Source organism: Strix aluco, chromosome 15, assembly GCF_031877795.1.
Source record: "Strix aluco isolate bStrAlu1 chromosome 15, bStrAlu1.hap1, whole genome shotgun sequence".
In the NCBI taxonomy this organism is placed as follows: domain Eukaryota; kingdom Metazoa; phylum Chordata; class Aves; order Strigiformes; family Strigidae; genus Strix; species Strix aluco.
The window spans coordinates 6,251,423-6,267,013 of NC_133945.1; the positions used below are offsets into that span (position 1 = coordinate 6,251,423).

At 52.5% G+C, this 15,591-nt stretch overlaps 3 protein-coding genes, 1 long non-coding RNA gene and 2 other non-coding genes across 6 annotated transcripts; 3 read left to right on the forward strand and 3 right to left on the reverse strand.

The window, feature by feature from the left end:
- Positions 1-217: 217 nt before the first annotated feature.
- On the reverse strand, positions 218-1,203 carry LOC141930162 (uncharacterized). The gene is made up of 2 exons (XR_012625218.1): positions 822-1,203; positions 218-422 (listed from the first exon to the last, which is right to left on the reverse strand). It is a non-coding gene; the product is annotated as an uncharacterized LOC141930162 (long non-coding RNA).
- On the reverse strand, positions 501-625 carry LOC141930559 (small nucleolar RNA ACA64). Its single transcript, XR_012625342.1, has one exon. It is a non-coding gene; the product is annotated as a small nucleolar RNA ACA64 (small nucleolar RNA).
- Positions 1,204-4,221, forward strand: RPS2 (ribosomal protein S2). The gene is made up of 7 exons (XM_074840593.1): positions 1,204-1,390; positions 1,586-1,675; positions 2,103-2,210; positions 2,776-2,949; positions 3,033-3,192; positions 3,654-3,745; positions 4,098-4,221. The coding sequence occupies exons 1-7, from the start codon at positions 1,235-1,237 to the stop codon at positions 4,176-4,178; spliced, it is 861 nt and encodes a 286-aa protein (XP_074696694.1). The 5' UTR covers positions 1,204-1,234; the 3' UTR covers positions 4,179-4,221.
- Positions 3,441-3,578, forward strand: LOC141930557 (small nucleolar RNA SNORA64/SNORA10 family). The gene has a single exon (XR_012625340.1). It is a non-coding gene; the product is annotated as a small nucleolar RNA SNORA64/SNORA10 family (small nucleolar RNA).
- Positions 4,222-4,676: 455 nt separating the features above from the next.
- On the reverse strand, positions 4,677-6,291 carry NDUFB10 (NADH:ubiquinone oxidoreductase subunit B10). Its single transcript, XM_074840594.1, has 4 exons — positions 6,076-6,291; positions 5,520-5,658; positions 5,012-5,151; positions 4,677-4,893 (listed from the first exon to the last, which is right to left on the reverse strand). Exons 1-4 carry the CDS (start codon positions 6,221-6,223, stop codon positions 4,787-4,789), a joined length of 534 nt encoding a protein of 177 aa, XP_074696695.1. The 5' UTR covers positions 6,224-6,291; the 3' UTR covers positions 4,677-4,786.
- Positions 6,292-6,749: 458 nt separating this feature from the next.
- On the forward strand, positions 6,750-15,312 carry RPL3L (ribosomal protein L3 like). Its single transcript, XM_074840592.1, has 10 exons — positions 6,750-6,852; positions 7,715-7,907; positions 8,513-8,681; positions 9,555-9,690; positions 10,750-10,936; positions 11,488-11,648; positions 11,940-12,041; positions 12,751-12,846; positions 13,346-13,465; positions 15,196-15,312. The coding sequence occupies exons 1-10, from the start codon at positions 6,850-6,852 to the stop codon at positions 15,250-15,252; spliced, it is 1,224 nt and encodes a 407-aa protein (XP_074696693.1). The 5' UTR covers positions 6,750-6,849; the 3' UTR covers positions 15,253-15,312.
- The last annotated feature ends 279 nt before the right edge of the window (positions 15,313-15,591 follow it).

Sequence of the window (15,591 nt, forward strand, 5' to 3'; positions counted from 1 at the left end):
CTCCACCCAATGGCGGCGAATACCCGGTATCCTCGTGCCAGAACGGGGGGGAGCCGGGCCCGGAGCAGCCCCAGCACCGCTCCCCAGTGCTCCAAAGCGTCTTCCAGCGGGGCATTCCCAGCCCACCTCAAGGAAGCGACTTCCCGGCCCCATCCACAGGGAAAAAGTGGGATTTTTAGATCACAGGAACAGCAAATAAGAGACTCGACGAACGAGCTTTCAAGTAATTAGTGTTTTATTGCATATAAAAATACATAACTGAATCTCTTCAAAGCGTTCCAGCTGTGCGTACGCCGGCAGCTCTGGCTCGGGAAGGCAGGACCAAGCTCTGCAGCCCGCGCAGATCAGCCCCAGGCCCAGCAGCACCGGTAGATCCGTCCACCCGGGGAGGCCGGGCACTGCCGGGCCGCGCTCGGCACCTGCTGGCAGAGGGAAAGATGTCTCTGAGGGAGAGCCGGTACCTCACCAGGCGTTAGTCCCCGGAACCTGCTCAGGACAGGGGCTATGGGAACACGGGTTTCATTCCCCACACCGTACCGTGGGCAATAAGCTTAATGTTCCCTATACTGTCGGCACAGTTATCTCACCAGGGGCCACAAGAGACCCCAAGTGATTTTCAGACTGCGCCTAGCGCCCGCAACTAACGCGAAGCGCCTTCCCAAGCCGCTCACCGAGGCCCTCCCCTCCGCACCCCACCCCACAGCGGCTCAGCCAGCACTAGAAAAAACACCCCAACATGCTTGTGGGGTTTTTTTTAAAAAAAAAAAAAAAAAAAAAGGACAAACTTAAGGAGCGCACAAAGCGAAAGACACAACACTCACCTCCCCGCGCTCGCCTCAGACTGAGCGCTACGCGCCTGCGCGACCCCTCGAGACTGAGCTCACACTCATGCGCTAGTGTGGCGCATGCGCACAGCGGACAGCGGCGCTACCCGCCCCACACCCTGTATAAGTAAGCGGAAGGCGCGGCTCTGCCCGGCAGCGTATTCCTCATTCATGGCGCGGGGCCCGCGCCGCCGGTGGTGCTCTCGCGAGATCTCGGCGTGGTATAAATAGCGAGCGGCGGGGCACCGCGGCCTTCTCCGCTGAGAGAGCACGTAAGGGCGGCGGCACGGAGGGAGGGATGGCGGCGAGGCCTGGGCCCATCCGTGCCCATCGGGGCCGTATCGGCCGCCGCGCTGCCCTTTCCTGCCCTTACGGTATCCCGGCTAACGCGTCTTTCTCTGCTTTAGCAAATGGCGGACGACGCCGGTGCTGCGGGAGGTGCAGGAGCGGCCCGAGGGGGCTTCCGCGGCGGCTTCGGGACCGGGCTGCGGGGCCGCGGCCGTGGCCGCGGGAGGGGCCGAGGGAGAGGCCGTGGGGCTCGTGGAGGCAAGGCCGAAGATAAGGAAGTAAGTGGTTCCTGGGGCTGCGTGGGACCGTCCCGGGTGGCGGGAACCACGGCGGAGCTGGGCTCTGCGGGAGCGGCTGAGCGAGGGGCTGTGCCAGCTGCCGTCCTGAAAGCTGGAGCAGAAGGCGAGCCGGTGCCCGTGGGGTGCTGTCAGCGGGTGCTGCCGGTGACCCTTTCCCACGGATTTCTCTTGTAGTGGATTCCTGTCACTAAGCTTGGTCGCCTGGTTAAGGACATGAAGATCAAGTCTCTTGAGGAGATCTACCTCTTCTCACTTCCAATCAAGGTAAACTTCAGTGAACATTGAAGTGATGTGCAGCAGAATCTTTATCTGAACCGCAGAGTTCACAGGAATTGCTGACGCTCAGGTTAAGTACTCGGGTTAAAAACGACAGAAGCTGAGGACCGGTGCGGTCTCTTGCAGTGAAGGGTGGTGGGATTTGTCTGTTGCACTTCTGCCTTGTGAGGAGATGGCAGCACGTTGGCGAAGTGTTTCTGTAATAGTTTTGCTCAGTGATGGAAAAAAAAGAAACTTCAACTTGTGACGTTGGACTACTTAGTAAGCTAGAATAAGTTTATGCATGTAAAATTCAATGTAAGTGCCTGTTACTTAAAGTACACGTGCATAGGATTGTTGAATTGTAGGAGCCTTACTTGCGTGCTGTGTTTGTTTAAAAAGCGTGGCCTTGCGATGAAATTATGGATCCTTGCAGGAGTCAGAGATCATTGATTTCTTCCTGGGGTCTTCTCTGAAAGATGAAGTTCTGAAGATCATGCCTGTCCAGAAGCAGACTCGTGCTGGTCAGCGCACCAGGTTTAAGGTATTCTCTAGTTTTCTCATGTTGAAAGCTGTGTGTGGTGGTTGCTGCTTTTTTGGTATCAGATTAATGAATTAATTGAAATGCCTTTTTGTCCTGTAGTAGCTAGTGAATATTTTGGTGTGGAGATCAGCTTGTGTACCTTACAAAGCATTTGTTATATTACTGAGGTTTCAAAGTTATTTGAAACAGCCCTAGCACAAAATCCAGTTGCCTTTGTGTAGTGATGTTGACTTTTCAGGGGCTGTGGTGGAGGGAGAAGTCTTAGGCATAAAGAGGGAATTCTGTTTGGAAATTATCAAGACTTCTGAGCAGTATGAGGCTGTAGCAGGGAATCAGATCCCAGTTCTTCAACCTTAGCTGGTTTTTACCAGCTCTAAGGGGGAAAACAGGCTTCTTGAACCATGAGCTGTGTGAGTTTCAGCAGGTGTTGTTTTGATTTGTACTTGTGACTGTTCACTGCTGTTAAAGGATTTTGCCAGACTGTGGGTATCCCTGGTGAGAGACCCTGCTGGAGAGCGTTCCTGTGCAGTGCAGCCGCCACTGAAAACTTTTCTTTCAATCTCAGGCTTTTGTTGCTATTGGGGACTACAACGGCCACGTTGGTCTTGGTGTTAAATGCTCAAAAGAAGTTGCCACTGCTATTCGTGGAGCGATTATTCTGGCTAAATTATCCATCGTGCCGGTACGACGAGGCTATTGGGGGAACAAGATCGGCAAGCCCCACACCGTGCCTTGCAAGGTGAGAGGGACTTGCTGGGCCTGGTCGGGATGATGGTGCCGTGGCAGCTGTTTCGGGGGCTGTAACCTGTTGGTTTTGTGTAGGTCACCGGCCGCTGTGGGTCTGTCCTGGTGCGGCTGATCCCAGCCCCCCGTGGTACAGGGATTGTGTCTGCCCCTGTCCCCAAGAAGCTGCTGATGATGGCTGGTATTGATGACTGTTATACCTCGGCCAGGGGCTGCACTGCCACCCTCGGCAACTTCGGTAAGATCTAGGATTTTGTGCTGTACCTTAACAACACACGTTGCCATTTTTGTCATCGACAGGGACGCAACATACCCATTTTCTATAGTATTTTAAAATTACGTCAAAGCTTGTAGTAGTCAAACAAGTGAAGACTTCTGCTGATACTTCTCACAATGCAGGTTAGTCCTGCTGTAGATGATCCTGAAGTTCTGTAAAAGTTAATTACAAGAAACTGTCTCTTTATACTTGCATAGATACTAAAAAAAAATCTCCCAATCTGCGCGATTGCACTTGTTTGAAGTAGTGTAATTGTCGTAAATGGAGAGAGAAAGAAACTTGAGTTTTGTGTGTACATCAGAGAGACCCTGCTATGGTCTCTCTGTTCCTTCCTAAATTCTACATTTTTGGAGCTGCGTGGGCAGGTACTACCGAGCAGGTTTCTGTAGCCGTGACGTGTGGTGTCTGACTTTTGTCCATAGCTAAAGCCACCTTTGATGCCATCTCCAAGACCTACAGTTACCTGACCCCTGACCTCTGGAAAGAGACTGTGTTCACCAAGTCTCCTTACCAGGTAACAATATTTCTGCAATTTGTCACCTAAATCTTATTCTTTTTATGCTTTAAAGTTCAGATGAACCTGAAGAATTTGCAGTTTAATAATAGAAGAGTAGAGTTGCAGTCAGAGCTGACTGCCAGGTAGAGTGTGGGGTTTTTTTTTCAGCATGCAGTTTTGAGTAATATTTGAAAATGGCATTTTGTGGACAAAGGAAATGGGAAAAGGAAAGCTTTGAAACATCAAGTAAAAATAAGTTGTATCTGAACTAACCTTGCCCCCACAATAGGCACCTTTTTGGAAGGGGATGCGGCGCTGAGACCCCTATGATAGTGGCTTAAGAAAAATAAATATTTTTTCTTTTTTGCAGGAGTTCACTGATCATCTGGCAAAGACCCACACCAGAGTCTCAGTGCAGAGAACCCAGGCAGCTGCTGTGGCAACGACTTAAGTGGGTTTTGTACAAGACAATAAAGTGATCAATGAACAAGAAATTGCGATTGGTTTGCTGGGATGGTTTATGCATTGGGCAGATGGACTAAATCTCTGCTTGGGGATTTGAGTAGGTTCGTGTCTGTGGGCCAGAGCCAAGACATCTGTTGAATGAAACAGTATATTACATTATACTGATCCTTGTTAATCATGTATTAATCCTAAATGGGGTCTAGAACCAGCTCTGAAGATTATGTGCTGTCCTACAGCACGTAATCTTTACCCCAACAGGGAATTCTCTGCCAGGGCTGGGCAGAGGCTGTTTCTGTTGATGTGGAGGTGGGGGAGAGCTCCAGAGGGGAAATCCCAGTTAGGGCGGGCACCCCAGGGTGCTGGAAGTTGGGGGCTGACCGTGGTTCAGAGGATGGTAACAATCAACTCGAAATCAAAGATGAATTCAGAGCTGGAAAAGGAAGAATTCCGTGTTTGCAGATCTCTTCAAAGAATTGAGTCTAGATTCTGGTTGTATGGCAGAGTCTGGCTGCACATTTATTGTAGAGGTCAACAGCATCAAAGATGCAGCATGCAGTATTTGATACAAGCACCATGGAGGGAGGGACTAACCATTTAGGTCTCCTGAGATGCATCTGCTTGTGCCTTCCTCTCCTCCATCATCCTGTGCTTCTGCTTCATCAGGCACGTTCTTGCATTTCCGTGGACACCAAGATCACCATCTAAAAAGAAAGTAAATGTCTGAAAAGTGCCTCTAAGCAGGTAAAAAGAAGCCTTTGTTCCACGTGAAGTCTGGGATGTGGCTTAAGAACCCCTCTCCCTGCATGCTGCAGTACTCACATCTGTCCTGGTAGGCTTTGGTGACCTGCAGCAGCTGCTCCGCCTCCTTGGCGCAGTTCTGGAACTGGTTGGGTCCTTCTCTCTGCTTGCACGCGCCCAGCCTTTCGCGGATTATCTCCACGATTTCCTGATCAACCATCCTGTGGGCAAGACCATGATGAATGCAAGCACAGCCAAGAGATGACAGAAAAGCTGAACAAAGGGGCAATGATACCTTGTGGAAGTTCAGCTCTGGGTTTTTACAGGGTCCTGGTCTGTCCTGCAGCAGTGCTGCAGGAACCAGGCAGTGCAGGAAGATGTGTCCTAATGCCACCCTGCTGCAGGGGGGACAGCAGGACTGTGAAACAGCTGTTCTGTAATGGAGTGGGCAGGAGGTGCTGCCTCAACACCCCAAACTCCACAAAAATGCTGTGAGTTTAAGCCAACTGCTGCAGTTCCCAGGGCTGGCTAACCAGAGCAGTGTGCTCTGCTGGGGCCTCACCTGGGGACAGCCCAGTGACAGCCATACCTGTCCCTCTTCCACTGTGCTTCGGCCTCAAAGAAGCAGAGGTAGTCATCCTCCAGACACTCGCTCAGGTCAGGCACGCGGCGAAACTTCTGGTGGTAATAGTAGAACTTGTTCTTGGCCTGCTGGCGCTCAATCCACTCTGCAGCAACAGCCCTGTGGTCAGACATCCCCAGCCCACAGCTAGCGAGCAGACCCTGTGTTTGTGTGTGGCTTGGTCCTCCCTGGCTCTGTGTGCCCATCAGTGTGTCTGTCCCTCTGCCTGAGCTGTGTCCTTGTCTGTGTGTCTGTCCCAGTGTCCATGCTGTGTTCTTGTCTGTGTCCCTGTGCTTGTGCCCTCGTGTGTCCCACATCTCTGTCCCAGTGTCCATGTTGTGTCCCACATCCCCACCCCCGTGGCCGGGTCCTTGCCCCGTGTCCCTGTGTGCCCGTATCCCCGAGTCCCCCGTGCCATGCAGGGCCCGACTCCCGCAACCGTCGCACACCGCGGAGCGGCGCTAGTGAGGGGGCCCGGCCGCCCCGGGACTGCGGCAGTGGGGAAGGCTCGGCCCACCGTTACCTCGGACGAAGGTGACGGGCGCGTCGATGACATAGTTGAAGACGGTCTCGATGAAACTGACCGGGTTGAGCACCGACGGGGTCTTCTCGGAGACGGGAGTGCGGGTCGGGGGCACCTTGTACGCCTCCCAGTCCCTGTCCTCCGGCATGGCGGCGGCGGCGGGCCCGGCGGCAGGCGCGGACAAGATGGCGGCGCCCCACACAACCCCGGCGGCGGCGGGGGACGCTGGGGGTCAGAGGGCGCCGCTCTGCGCATGCTCCGCGGCGCCCGGTGCATGCTGGGAGGTGTAGTCCGTGCCCGCCACCGCGGCCTCAGGCCCCGGCCTGGAGCGGCAGCAGAGCCCGCCCTCACCACCACATCTGTGGCCTCGACCTCTTTCCCAGTCAGAATCGCAAAACCTTTCTTACCTGGGCTGATGGAGGGATTTTCAGTCTGTCTGTACCCAGAGCAGCTGGCTGCACCCAGTTGGGGGTGCCCGGCGTTGGCAGCTCTGGGTGCGCGGAACCCCGTTAGGAAGCTATCCTAATTGCCGCCGTTCACGTTCAAGTTGTTTAAGAGGGAGAGGTGTAAACTGAGACAGCGGCCACTGACCTTTATCACACCGCAACTGTTATGTCCAACCTGCCAGCTTGGCTGAGTATGAAATGAATATAGCAGCGGGTGAAGCTAGAAGCTAAATTTGTGTCTTCAGACTGATAACCATCTTAAGTATTAGACTGGGGAAGCACTTACCGACAGCCTCTTCCTGCTGCTGACCTGGGCTGAAGACATCCCATGGTTTGTAAAGCTCCGCACCACTACCTTTCGATTGTGTACAGAGGGACCGTGAGCAGGGCTGGGTTACCGGTGATGTTAGTGCAGCTGAAACGGGGTTGAGCTCAACATAGCTCTGCTTGGGCTCAAAAATAAGCTTGGTGGAAAGTACAGCCAGGTGCTGGGACTGCTCTTAGCAAGGAGGGACTTGTAGTGGAGGTAGATCTAACCCTTCGCTGCTTGGGCTGACCCCCCCGTTCCCCTGCCTTGAAGCCAGTTGTGTGAGAACTTGTCCATATCTCTAAAGCACTGTTGCTTTCTCTCTGCCTGGCTCAGCATAACCTTGCGATTGGGGTTTATATATTTAGCTCTTCTAATCTGGTTTTCAAGGTGCATATTTAACCTGCACATGTTCTTATTACTGATTCCTTTGGGCATCCTTTCCCATTTCTTCTGATTGTTAGCTGTGCTTGTTTGGTGCTATTTACCTCAATGACACAAAGCCCATGAATTCTGAGCAGGCCCTTTTGGTGCTGCAGAATACAAAATAACTCGTTATAATTAACATCACAGAAGGGCAGACCTATTAAAGAATGTATTTCTCCTTCAAAGCCCTCAAGCAGAAGGAGGGAGATCATGTTCACATTTTTTTATTTAATCGCCATCATTTATCTAGAAACTTACTAAATTCTTCCACGCACGTGATGGAAGCTTGAACAAAATCCCATCCTGTTATCTTTTTTTCTCGTATTGGAATTGAGGAAGAGCCCAGAATCCCTTCAGCATTCATTGATGTTACAAGGGAGATTTCCCGTTGTGCCTTGGGCCCTGGTGTCTTCTAAGACCTGAAAGTGAAGCCAATCTTTTTTGTTCTTCATCTTGGCAGTCCCACCGCAAGTTCTCTGCTCCCAGGCATGGCCACCTGGGCTTCCTCCCCCACAAGAGAAGCCGTCGCCACCGAGGAAAGGTGAAGACATGGCCTAAAGATGATCCCAGCAAACCAGTCCACCTGACAGCTTTCCTGGGCTACAAAGCTGGCATGACGCACACTGTGCGGGAGGTGCACAGGCCTGGGCTCAGTAAGGCTTGGCTGATGGAAGCGGGGAGCCGTATCCGGGAGGGAAATGAGGGAACACACTTGCTGGTGGGAAAGGCTGCTCCTGGGGACGGGTGGTGGAGCACGTAGCTTCCAGTCTATCTCCCATAATGCCGTCCAGATCTTGGGTGGCCAAAGGCCACCTCACAGCCAGCGTGAGCTGAGTCTGGGGGTTCCTGGGAAGTCCCCACACCAGTATGGTGACTGGGGGTTTATTGGATCCTGCTGGCAGAAGGACTCTGCAGCACAACTACCTAACAAACCCTGCACTTGGAGCATCTTGATGGGGAAGTTTATATAACGTTGCCTTCTGGGATGCCCACAGGATTGGAGCCAAACTCCAGGGCAAGAACCATCCCATGTTCTGTTTCCCCCAACCTGGGGATGATGGGTTAAAGTGTGCTGGGCCACAGGGTCGAACCTGTTCTGGGGATCAAATGTTGCATGGTCCTCCACCCAGGTGGGAGGTAGAAGGGCTGAGGCTGGCTGGGAGAGCAGAGTGTGACCTGCTCATGGGCCATGAACGGCTCCAGGGAATGACCTGATCCTAGACAATGCCGAGCGTCATTTCCCTTTGCTGTCTTGCAGAGATCTCCAAGAGGGAAGAGGTGGAGGCCGTCACCATCATTGAGACCCCGCCGATGGTGGTGGTGGGGGTCGTGGGGTACATAGAAACACCAAAGGGCTTGAGGAATTTCAAGACTGTTTTTGCTGAGCACATCAGCGATGAGTGCCGACGGCGCTTCTACAAGAACTGGTACGTGGCTCCGTGGCTGGGGAAGGTCACTGCATGTGAGGACTCCCTCGTAGATCTTCCCCATAGGCGATCTGTGGTGCCCAGCCCTTGCAAACAGCTCAGCTACTGGCAGCTGGCTCTGAGCTGGAGTGAAACTGGTATTTATTTAGTCATGCACAGAGATACTGCAAACAGCTTGATGCTGGGAATCAGCATATGCATATGTAAATTTATTCTAATAGTTGAACTAAGTTAGCTCTCTCCACAATATCGTATGGCAGTGCGTGCTGCAGGTTTGTTTTCCTTTGTGGAGGTCGGGCCCCTCTACTCGCCGTTAAATTGTAATACATGAGCTGAGGCACCAAATGAAGGGAGTAGAATCAGATTTGTCAGGGGAAAAATTGATGCAGAATGTGACCCCTGGCCCTTGTAAACATCAACACCCCAAATCCCTCACCAGCAGAGAGGAAAATGGAAACATGAATTTCATAACTGTAGGAATCGTGTCTCCTGCAAAAGTGCCGTTGAGATCCACCCACCACATGCCTCTGATCCCTGTTGGAGCCTGTTTTCTCCACTTAGCTCTGATTTTGCGCTTGTATTTTGATGGCATTGAGCCAGTCAGTGGGAGACAACTGGATTCCTCAAGCAAAAAGGTTTGAATTACCAGCCCTTTTCACAGCTCATTATTCACTTTCCTCTTCCCACCTCAAAGCCCTGGGTGGTGACCCTGACAGTCTGCTGAGGTTCAGGTATCCACAGGTACTTTGCACCTCCGGGGAAGTGCCTGGCAAGGTGATCTGTCCCCCCCCCACTCCGTGTTATTTCAGGGCACAGCAAAGTGCAGAAGCACTGCACCATTCAGCTCTGTTGGATGTTAAACACTTGTTGTAGGCACAAGAGCAAGAAGAAGGCGTTCACCAAGTACTGCAAAAAATGGCAGGATGAGGATGGCAAGAGGCAGCTGGAGAAGGATTTTGCGGCGATGAAAAAGTACTGCAAGGTCATTCGTGTCATTGTGCACACACAGGTCAGAACCTCACCCCGGGGGGGTGGGCAAGGGGGGCTCAGGGTCTTCCTCAGCTCAGGAGCGTGGTGAGGGCCTGGGATCATGGGGGTGTCTTAGTGGGGTCAGAGGAGGCTGAGCAGGCAGACACCGGTCAGAGGGTGTGGGACAGGGTGTGCAGGTGATGAGAGGTGCTGGCTGACCTTCCCAGCTACCTCCTGACACCAACCTTGTCCCTCTGAGGAGGCTCAGCAGAGCTCCTTGCTGGGGGTTTCAATGGGGGCTGTGGCTCAGGCACGCTGGGGAGCCCACACGGCCCGTGGAGGAGAGCGGACTGCACAGAGCCTCAGCAGGTGGTGAGCCCTGTGTCAGCAAGGGACCTTAGGCCCCATGATCACCTCAAATTAGCAACTGGTGTCAAATGTTTTGGGCAAAAATAACCCACGGGCAGTTTTGCCAGATGCTGATTGCCAGGGCCCGTTTTCATGCTGATCCCTGGAGTTAACAGCTGTTTTGGAGTCTAGGGCAGAGCTAAGCTGGCTCAAGGCTTCACTTGTGGCTGGAACAGACCCTCAAAGTCCCACCGTGGCGATTTGGCAGGGACTTTGCCCAGGGAGCTGGGACTGGGAGAGCATAGAGGCACCTCTTGGTGGGATCTCAAAATAACTGCTCAATCTGGAAGCACAAGCAAAAGAGACTCTGGCTCGGAGCACAGAGCTGCATCCTGGCTGGTCGCAGCGTTCAGCCTTGGTGCTCTGGTGATGGGGTCCTCTGGGGAATTTACCATGGTTATTACTACTGTGCTTAACTCTTGGGGTAGGATGAGGCCAGCCCGTTCCTCCCTGGAGAGAGGGTGTGCATCAGCTCCTGCCTGGAATGGGAGCACTGGGAGATGGGGTGGCTGGGCTCAAGGACAAGGAGTTGGGTCTAAGAGATATGTAGACATGCTGACCCAGGTCGCTGGCTGTTACGAAAGGGGTTGACAGTGTGGTGAGGATGGGTGGTGAAGTGCTGGCCCTGCCCTCATGTTCATGCCTGGGAGGTGAGGAGCAACATTTTGCCCTAATGCACTGTCTAATGCAGATGAAGCTACTCCCGCTGCGGCAGAAGAAGGCCCACGTGATGGAGATCCAGCTGAACGGCGGGACGGTGGCTGAGAAGGTTGACTGGGTTCGTGAGAGGCTGGAGAAGCAGGTTTCTGTGCACAATGTCTTCAGCCAGAACGAGATGATTGATGTCATTGGCGTGACCAAGGGGCATGGGATGAAAGGTAGAGAGCTGGGAGACCCTTGCCAGGGGCTCGGTTCTGTCCTTCTCATACGGCACTGCCCATAAGGTAGTGTTGGGGGAGGGAAGCGTTAGCCATGCTGAGAACCCACCAACTTATTGCACAGGGTGTAGCAAAGAGCCTCTGGACCTCAACCATGATGTGCAGTTCCATTGTAGCAGCGCTTGGTTTCCTTAATCTCAGTAAAGGCCGTGTTGTCTGCCGTGCCCAGAGTCCTCCCAGGAGGCTCAGAGGCACTGTGAGTACGTAAACCCACCGCACTTCTCACAAACCCGTGTGTGGAGGTGTGGGTGTTTCTGTGTGCGTGCGTGGATGTGCGCAGCGGGAACATATCACAGTCTGATTGGATCCATGGGAAGTGAGAACAGTTCTGTGCTCTGGCCTCTCACGGTGGTGACAGCTCTTGGGCTCCTTCCAACATGGTGTCTTCGGAGAACAGCAGGAGAATGATGAGACTCTCCCCTCCCCAGCACTCAGATACCAGCCCTGAATCTCCCCGCTGTTCTCACCGCCCTGTCCGGTCGCACTTCCAGGGGTGACGAGCCGTTGGCACACCAAGAAACTCCCCAGGAAGACACACAAGGGCTTGCGCAAAGTTGCCTGCATCGGAGCCTGGCACCCCGCCCGGGTTGGCTACTCCATTGCTCGGGCTGGCCAGAAGGGCTACCACCACCGCACGGAACTCAACAAGAAGGTATGGCCCAGACGGGCTCCCTCGGAGCACCACTGCACCTTCCTGCCTGCCTTCCTCCTGTGCTGTCACCATCCTCCTTTGCATGGTGGCCCCGGTTCCCCCCAAGCTTCCCCAATGTTTCCCTGGAGACCTGCAGTGCTGCTGTTCTCTGTGTCTTTCCTGGTGCTTTTTTCCCTGCTCATGGGGGACACATCGCAGGAGACACATCTTGGTGAAAACTGCGTCGTCCCTGTGACATCGCTCAGTGAGGGGGCAGGAAAGTCGCCATCTCCGTTTCCTTTCTGTTCCTAGATTTACCGCGTTGGCCGTGGGATCCACGTGGAGGATGGCAAAGTGGTGAAGAACAACGCCTCGACGCACTACGATATCACCGAGAAGACCATTACGCCACTGGTAAGGGCTGAGGAGGTAACAGGGCTGTGACTGCAGAAATCTGAGCCAGGGAAGTAATTCCTTGGCTGGAGACAGCTACATAGGAAATGATTTGAAGGAAATTCACTGAAAGAAATACAGTTATTCCTTTCCTCATATTTTAGACTAGAAAACCATCTCTGTGAGGTGTTTTTTTAGGCTCACTGGTAAACGCAAACATTTAACTTTCAGTTGATAACTTGGGCAGGAAGGAAGTGAGGACTTTGTTTAAAAAGAAAAAGAAGTATAAATTACGTTAAAAATCTGATATTAAACAGATAAATATTTGTTACTTGGTTAAAAAATTCATTTTTGCTTATGAAAAACTGTTAGCTTGGGAGTCTAGCCAGCTCTGCTCTCTGTTCACCCACACCCTCCAGGGAAGGAAGCAGGATTGCTGGTTCCCCAGCTCTCACGGGGTGCTCCTGAGCTGGGATCATGCAGTCTGCGTGTCTGACATGCTCTGATGGTCCAGAGCAGGCAACCTGAAGGGTGCAGAGCGTTGTTACAGAATCACAGAATCATCTAGGTTAGAAAAGACCTTGAAGATCATCTAGTCCAACTATTAGCTTGTTAGCTGGAAGGACTGTCAGTCACTACCTTCTCCTTCCCTAGAAAATGCCACCCGTGGATGTGTCTGCTCCCACCCAGCTCTCCTGCCTGCCAACCCTCTCTCTGCCTCTCCCCACAGGGTGGCTTTCCTCACTATGGGGAGGTCAACAACGACTTCCTCATGCTGAAAGGCTGCGTCGTGGGCCCAAAGAAGCGTGTGCTCACCCTCCGTAAGGTGAGAGCGCAGGCAGCGCTGGGGAGGGATGGTCTGTAGCTCTCCATGAACAGATTCACCATGTGGAGAATGCTGCTGCCTCCGGATGCTGGGCAGGGAGAGTGGTCGGGTCTGGACACTGCGTTGCAGAGGGACTGTGGCATGGGAGTGCGGTGCTCAGGGAGAGCATTCACAGTTAGATGGTTTGTGGCAGTGTGCAGTCGGCTGTGCTCTCGCTGGAGACAGAAGCTGCCAGCCTTTGAGGGCCGTGAGGTCCAGAAATGGAAACCTTGGCCCTAAGCAGATTGGGAGGAAATGGAATGCTCGTTTCAGAGCTGCTCTGCAATCCAAGGCATCACCTGCCACCTGAGCACCAGGGTGTTTCTCTGAGAAGGCAGATATTTGTGGAGATATTTGTCTCATGGAGGCACCTAGGATATTCCAGCCCTGCTTCCGTCACAGCAGATGTCCGGATTTTCTGGAACGATAAGCCTGATTCACTGTGACTCTTCTTTTCCAGTCCCTTCTGGTGCATACAAGCCGCCGGGCTCAGGAAGCCATTGAACTGAAATTCATTGATACTACTTCCAAGTTTGGCCATGGCTGCTTCCAGACAGCTCAGGAGAAGCGGGCTTTCATGGTGAGTTACTCTCTGCACCGGCGCCAGCTCCCAGGCCGTGCTTGCATCCGGGGCTAAAGCAACTCATCGACTCCAACCAAGCATCTGCTTCTTGATATAACAACAGCCAAATGAGTGATCGGGACTGTCTTGCATAAAAAGACAGGCATGAATTCAATTCACACAGCAGATATTATGCTAAGGAAGAACATGATGGTTGTGTGAGTGATCCAAGACAACCCAACTAGCAAATAATCTACCATATGGCCAAGCAGTTTCCATTCACCACGGGATGTTTTAAACAAGCAGTTAACTTGGCAGGCACTGCGTTGGACATATGGTCCCTTTCACCCGTAATTGTGCACTTCTTTGATTTGTTTGAAATGATTTATAACTTGAATGTCCTTAAGAGGAAAAGACTGGGTCAAATTCAGACACAAATTTGTGATTCTTTTGTCAAGAAGCTTTCAAAAAGGCCAAGCGGTATATTTTTTTAAATCCAGGGGAAAAAAAAAAAAAAAAATCCAAAACAAGCGGAGTTTCTTGAATAGTTTTGCAACCTACACCAGGCTGGTGCATAACTCTGAATGTGAAATTGAGGAAGCGTTAAGTAAGCCAGGCCTTCAGCTAGCAGAAATGAAAGAAACAACTGCCTGGATACCATGCAGACGTAAACCGTGTCTGGATCTGGCCTGTCAGCTAGAAATCCCATGTGAAACTAGCTAAGCCTCCTTAGCCCTGGGAAGGGGGATTGGCTATGCTGTGCCTTTGCAGAGCTCTTTAGAGGTTAAGCTGATTTCCTTTATCTCGGTGTTAGGAGCTTGTTCTGTGTTCTGCTCTTGCTGTCACTGCAAGTCCTGAGTAGCTGTGACGTGGATCTTAGTGACAGGAAGTGGTTTTACCTGGTTGCAGCTGTTTTCTTTCCCATTTTCTACAGTGGGGTGAGATTTTTCCCCCATGTATGCTGTGGTAAAACGACATTTAGCTGGAAGTGGAGGCACATCAGTAATTCTTGCCATCTGCCACCCTTAGGACTTACTTGGTCTGGGACAACCCCATTTCTTAGCTGGTGGAAAGCCCTCAGCTGGCTGATGAGAATCTGTGCTTTTGTGCCACTCCTCAGCCCAACTGCTGCTTCCCTCCACATCGCCCGACTGCAGGCCAGCCCACCTGGCTCAGAGCAGCTCACTCATTGCCACTCTCTCTGCTTTTGTGCCGTCTAGAGAAACAAACCCTTTGTGTGAGGGCAATGATGTTCCGCTCCTGATTGCTGCAGGGCTGGGGAAGCCCCAGGGGGGGCTGGTGGATGGTGGCACAGAGCTGCCAGCTGGGGAGCAGACACGTGGAGCAGCCTCAGAATCACAGAATCATTCAGGCTGGAAAAGACCCTTGGGATCATCGAGTCCAACCCTCAGCCCTACTCTACAAGTTCTCCCCTACACCACATCCCCCAACAGCTCATCTAAATGACCCTTAAACACATCCAGGGATGGTGACTCCACCCCCTCCCTGGGCAGCCTATTCCACTCTCTGACCACTCTTTCTGTGAAAAGTTTTTTCCTAATGTCCAGTCTGAACCTCCCCTGTTGCAGTTTAAAGCCATTCCCTCTTGTTCTGTCACTAATCACCTGTGAGAAGAGACCAGAAAGGGGCCAGAGCTGCATTTCTGCTCCCTGCTGCTCAGCTGCAGCTTTGTAGGCCAGGTTTGTCTGCCACTAACACTGAGACCTCTCCTCTCTGCTCTCTTCCAGGGCCCTCAGAAGAAACACTTGGTGAAAGGGAAGCCAAGCGTGCAGGAAGAGCCGTAAGCACTGAGATACGCAAGGCTACCTAACCGGGCACTTGCAATAAAGGGCTTTCAAGCCGTGCCTGCTGCCCGTTTTCCTTCTGGAGGGGTGTCTTGCCTGTGTTCAGCGCTGCCTGTGCACAGCAGCGTGTCCTCAGGGCTCCTCAGCAGGTGGGGATAGGATGAGTAGTGCTTGGGACTGGCCCATACGGACAGGGACTAACTGGGACAGACACCTGTCTGCTCTGTCCTCTGGATCCTCCCTTTCCTTTGCCCAGTGAATTTTTTCCCGCTGCCCGCATTCACCCAAACCAGGGTGAAGACTCCCCTTCCTCTCTTCCAGAGGAGAACAGAGCAGGGA

Excerpts from the sequence above, each read along its gene's own strand:
- RPS2 (XM_074840593.1), top strand. The coding sequence starts at position 1,235 with ATGGCGGACGACGCCGGTGCTGCGGGAGGTGCAGGAGCGGCCCGAGGG. Across the intron at positions 2,211-2,775 it reads GTCAGCGCACCAGGTTTAAG|GCTTTTGTTGCTATTGGGGA; the intron begins GTATTCTCTAGT and ends TTTCAATCTCAG. Across the intron at positions 2,950-3,032 it reads CCCACACCGTGCCTTGCAAG|GTCACCGGCCGCTGTGGGTC; the intron begins GTGAGAGGGACT and ends GGTTTTGTGTAG.
- NDUFB10 (XM_074840594.1), bottom strand. The coding sequence starts at position 6,223 with ATGCCGGAGGACAGGGACTGGGAGGCGTACAAGGTGCCCCCGACCCGC. Across the intron at positions 5,659-6,075 it reads GCCCGTCACCTTCGTCCGAG|AGTGGATTGAGCGCCAGCAG; the intron begins GTAACGGTGGGC and ends CTGTTGCTGCAG. Across the intron at positions 5,152-5,519 it reads GCACAGTGGAAGAGGGACAG|GATGGTTGATCAGGAAATCG; the intron begins GTATGGCTGTCA and ends TCTTGCCCACAG.
- RPL3L (XM_074840592.1), top strand. Across the intron at positions 10,937-11,487 it reads CAAGGGGCATGGGATGAAAG|GGGTGACGAGCCGTTGGCAC; the intron begins GTAGAGAGCTGG and ends TCGCACTTCCAG. Across the intron at positions 13,466-15,195 it reads AGGAGAAGCGGGCTTTCATG|GGCCCTCAGAAGAAACACTT; the intron begins GTGAGTTACTCT and ends GCTCTCTTCCAG.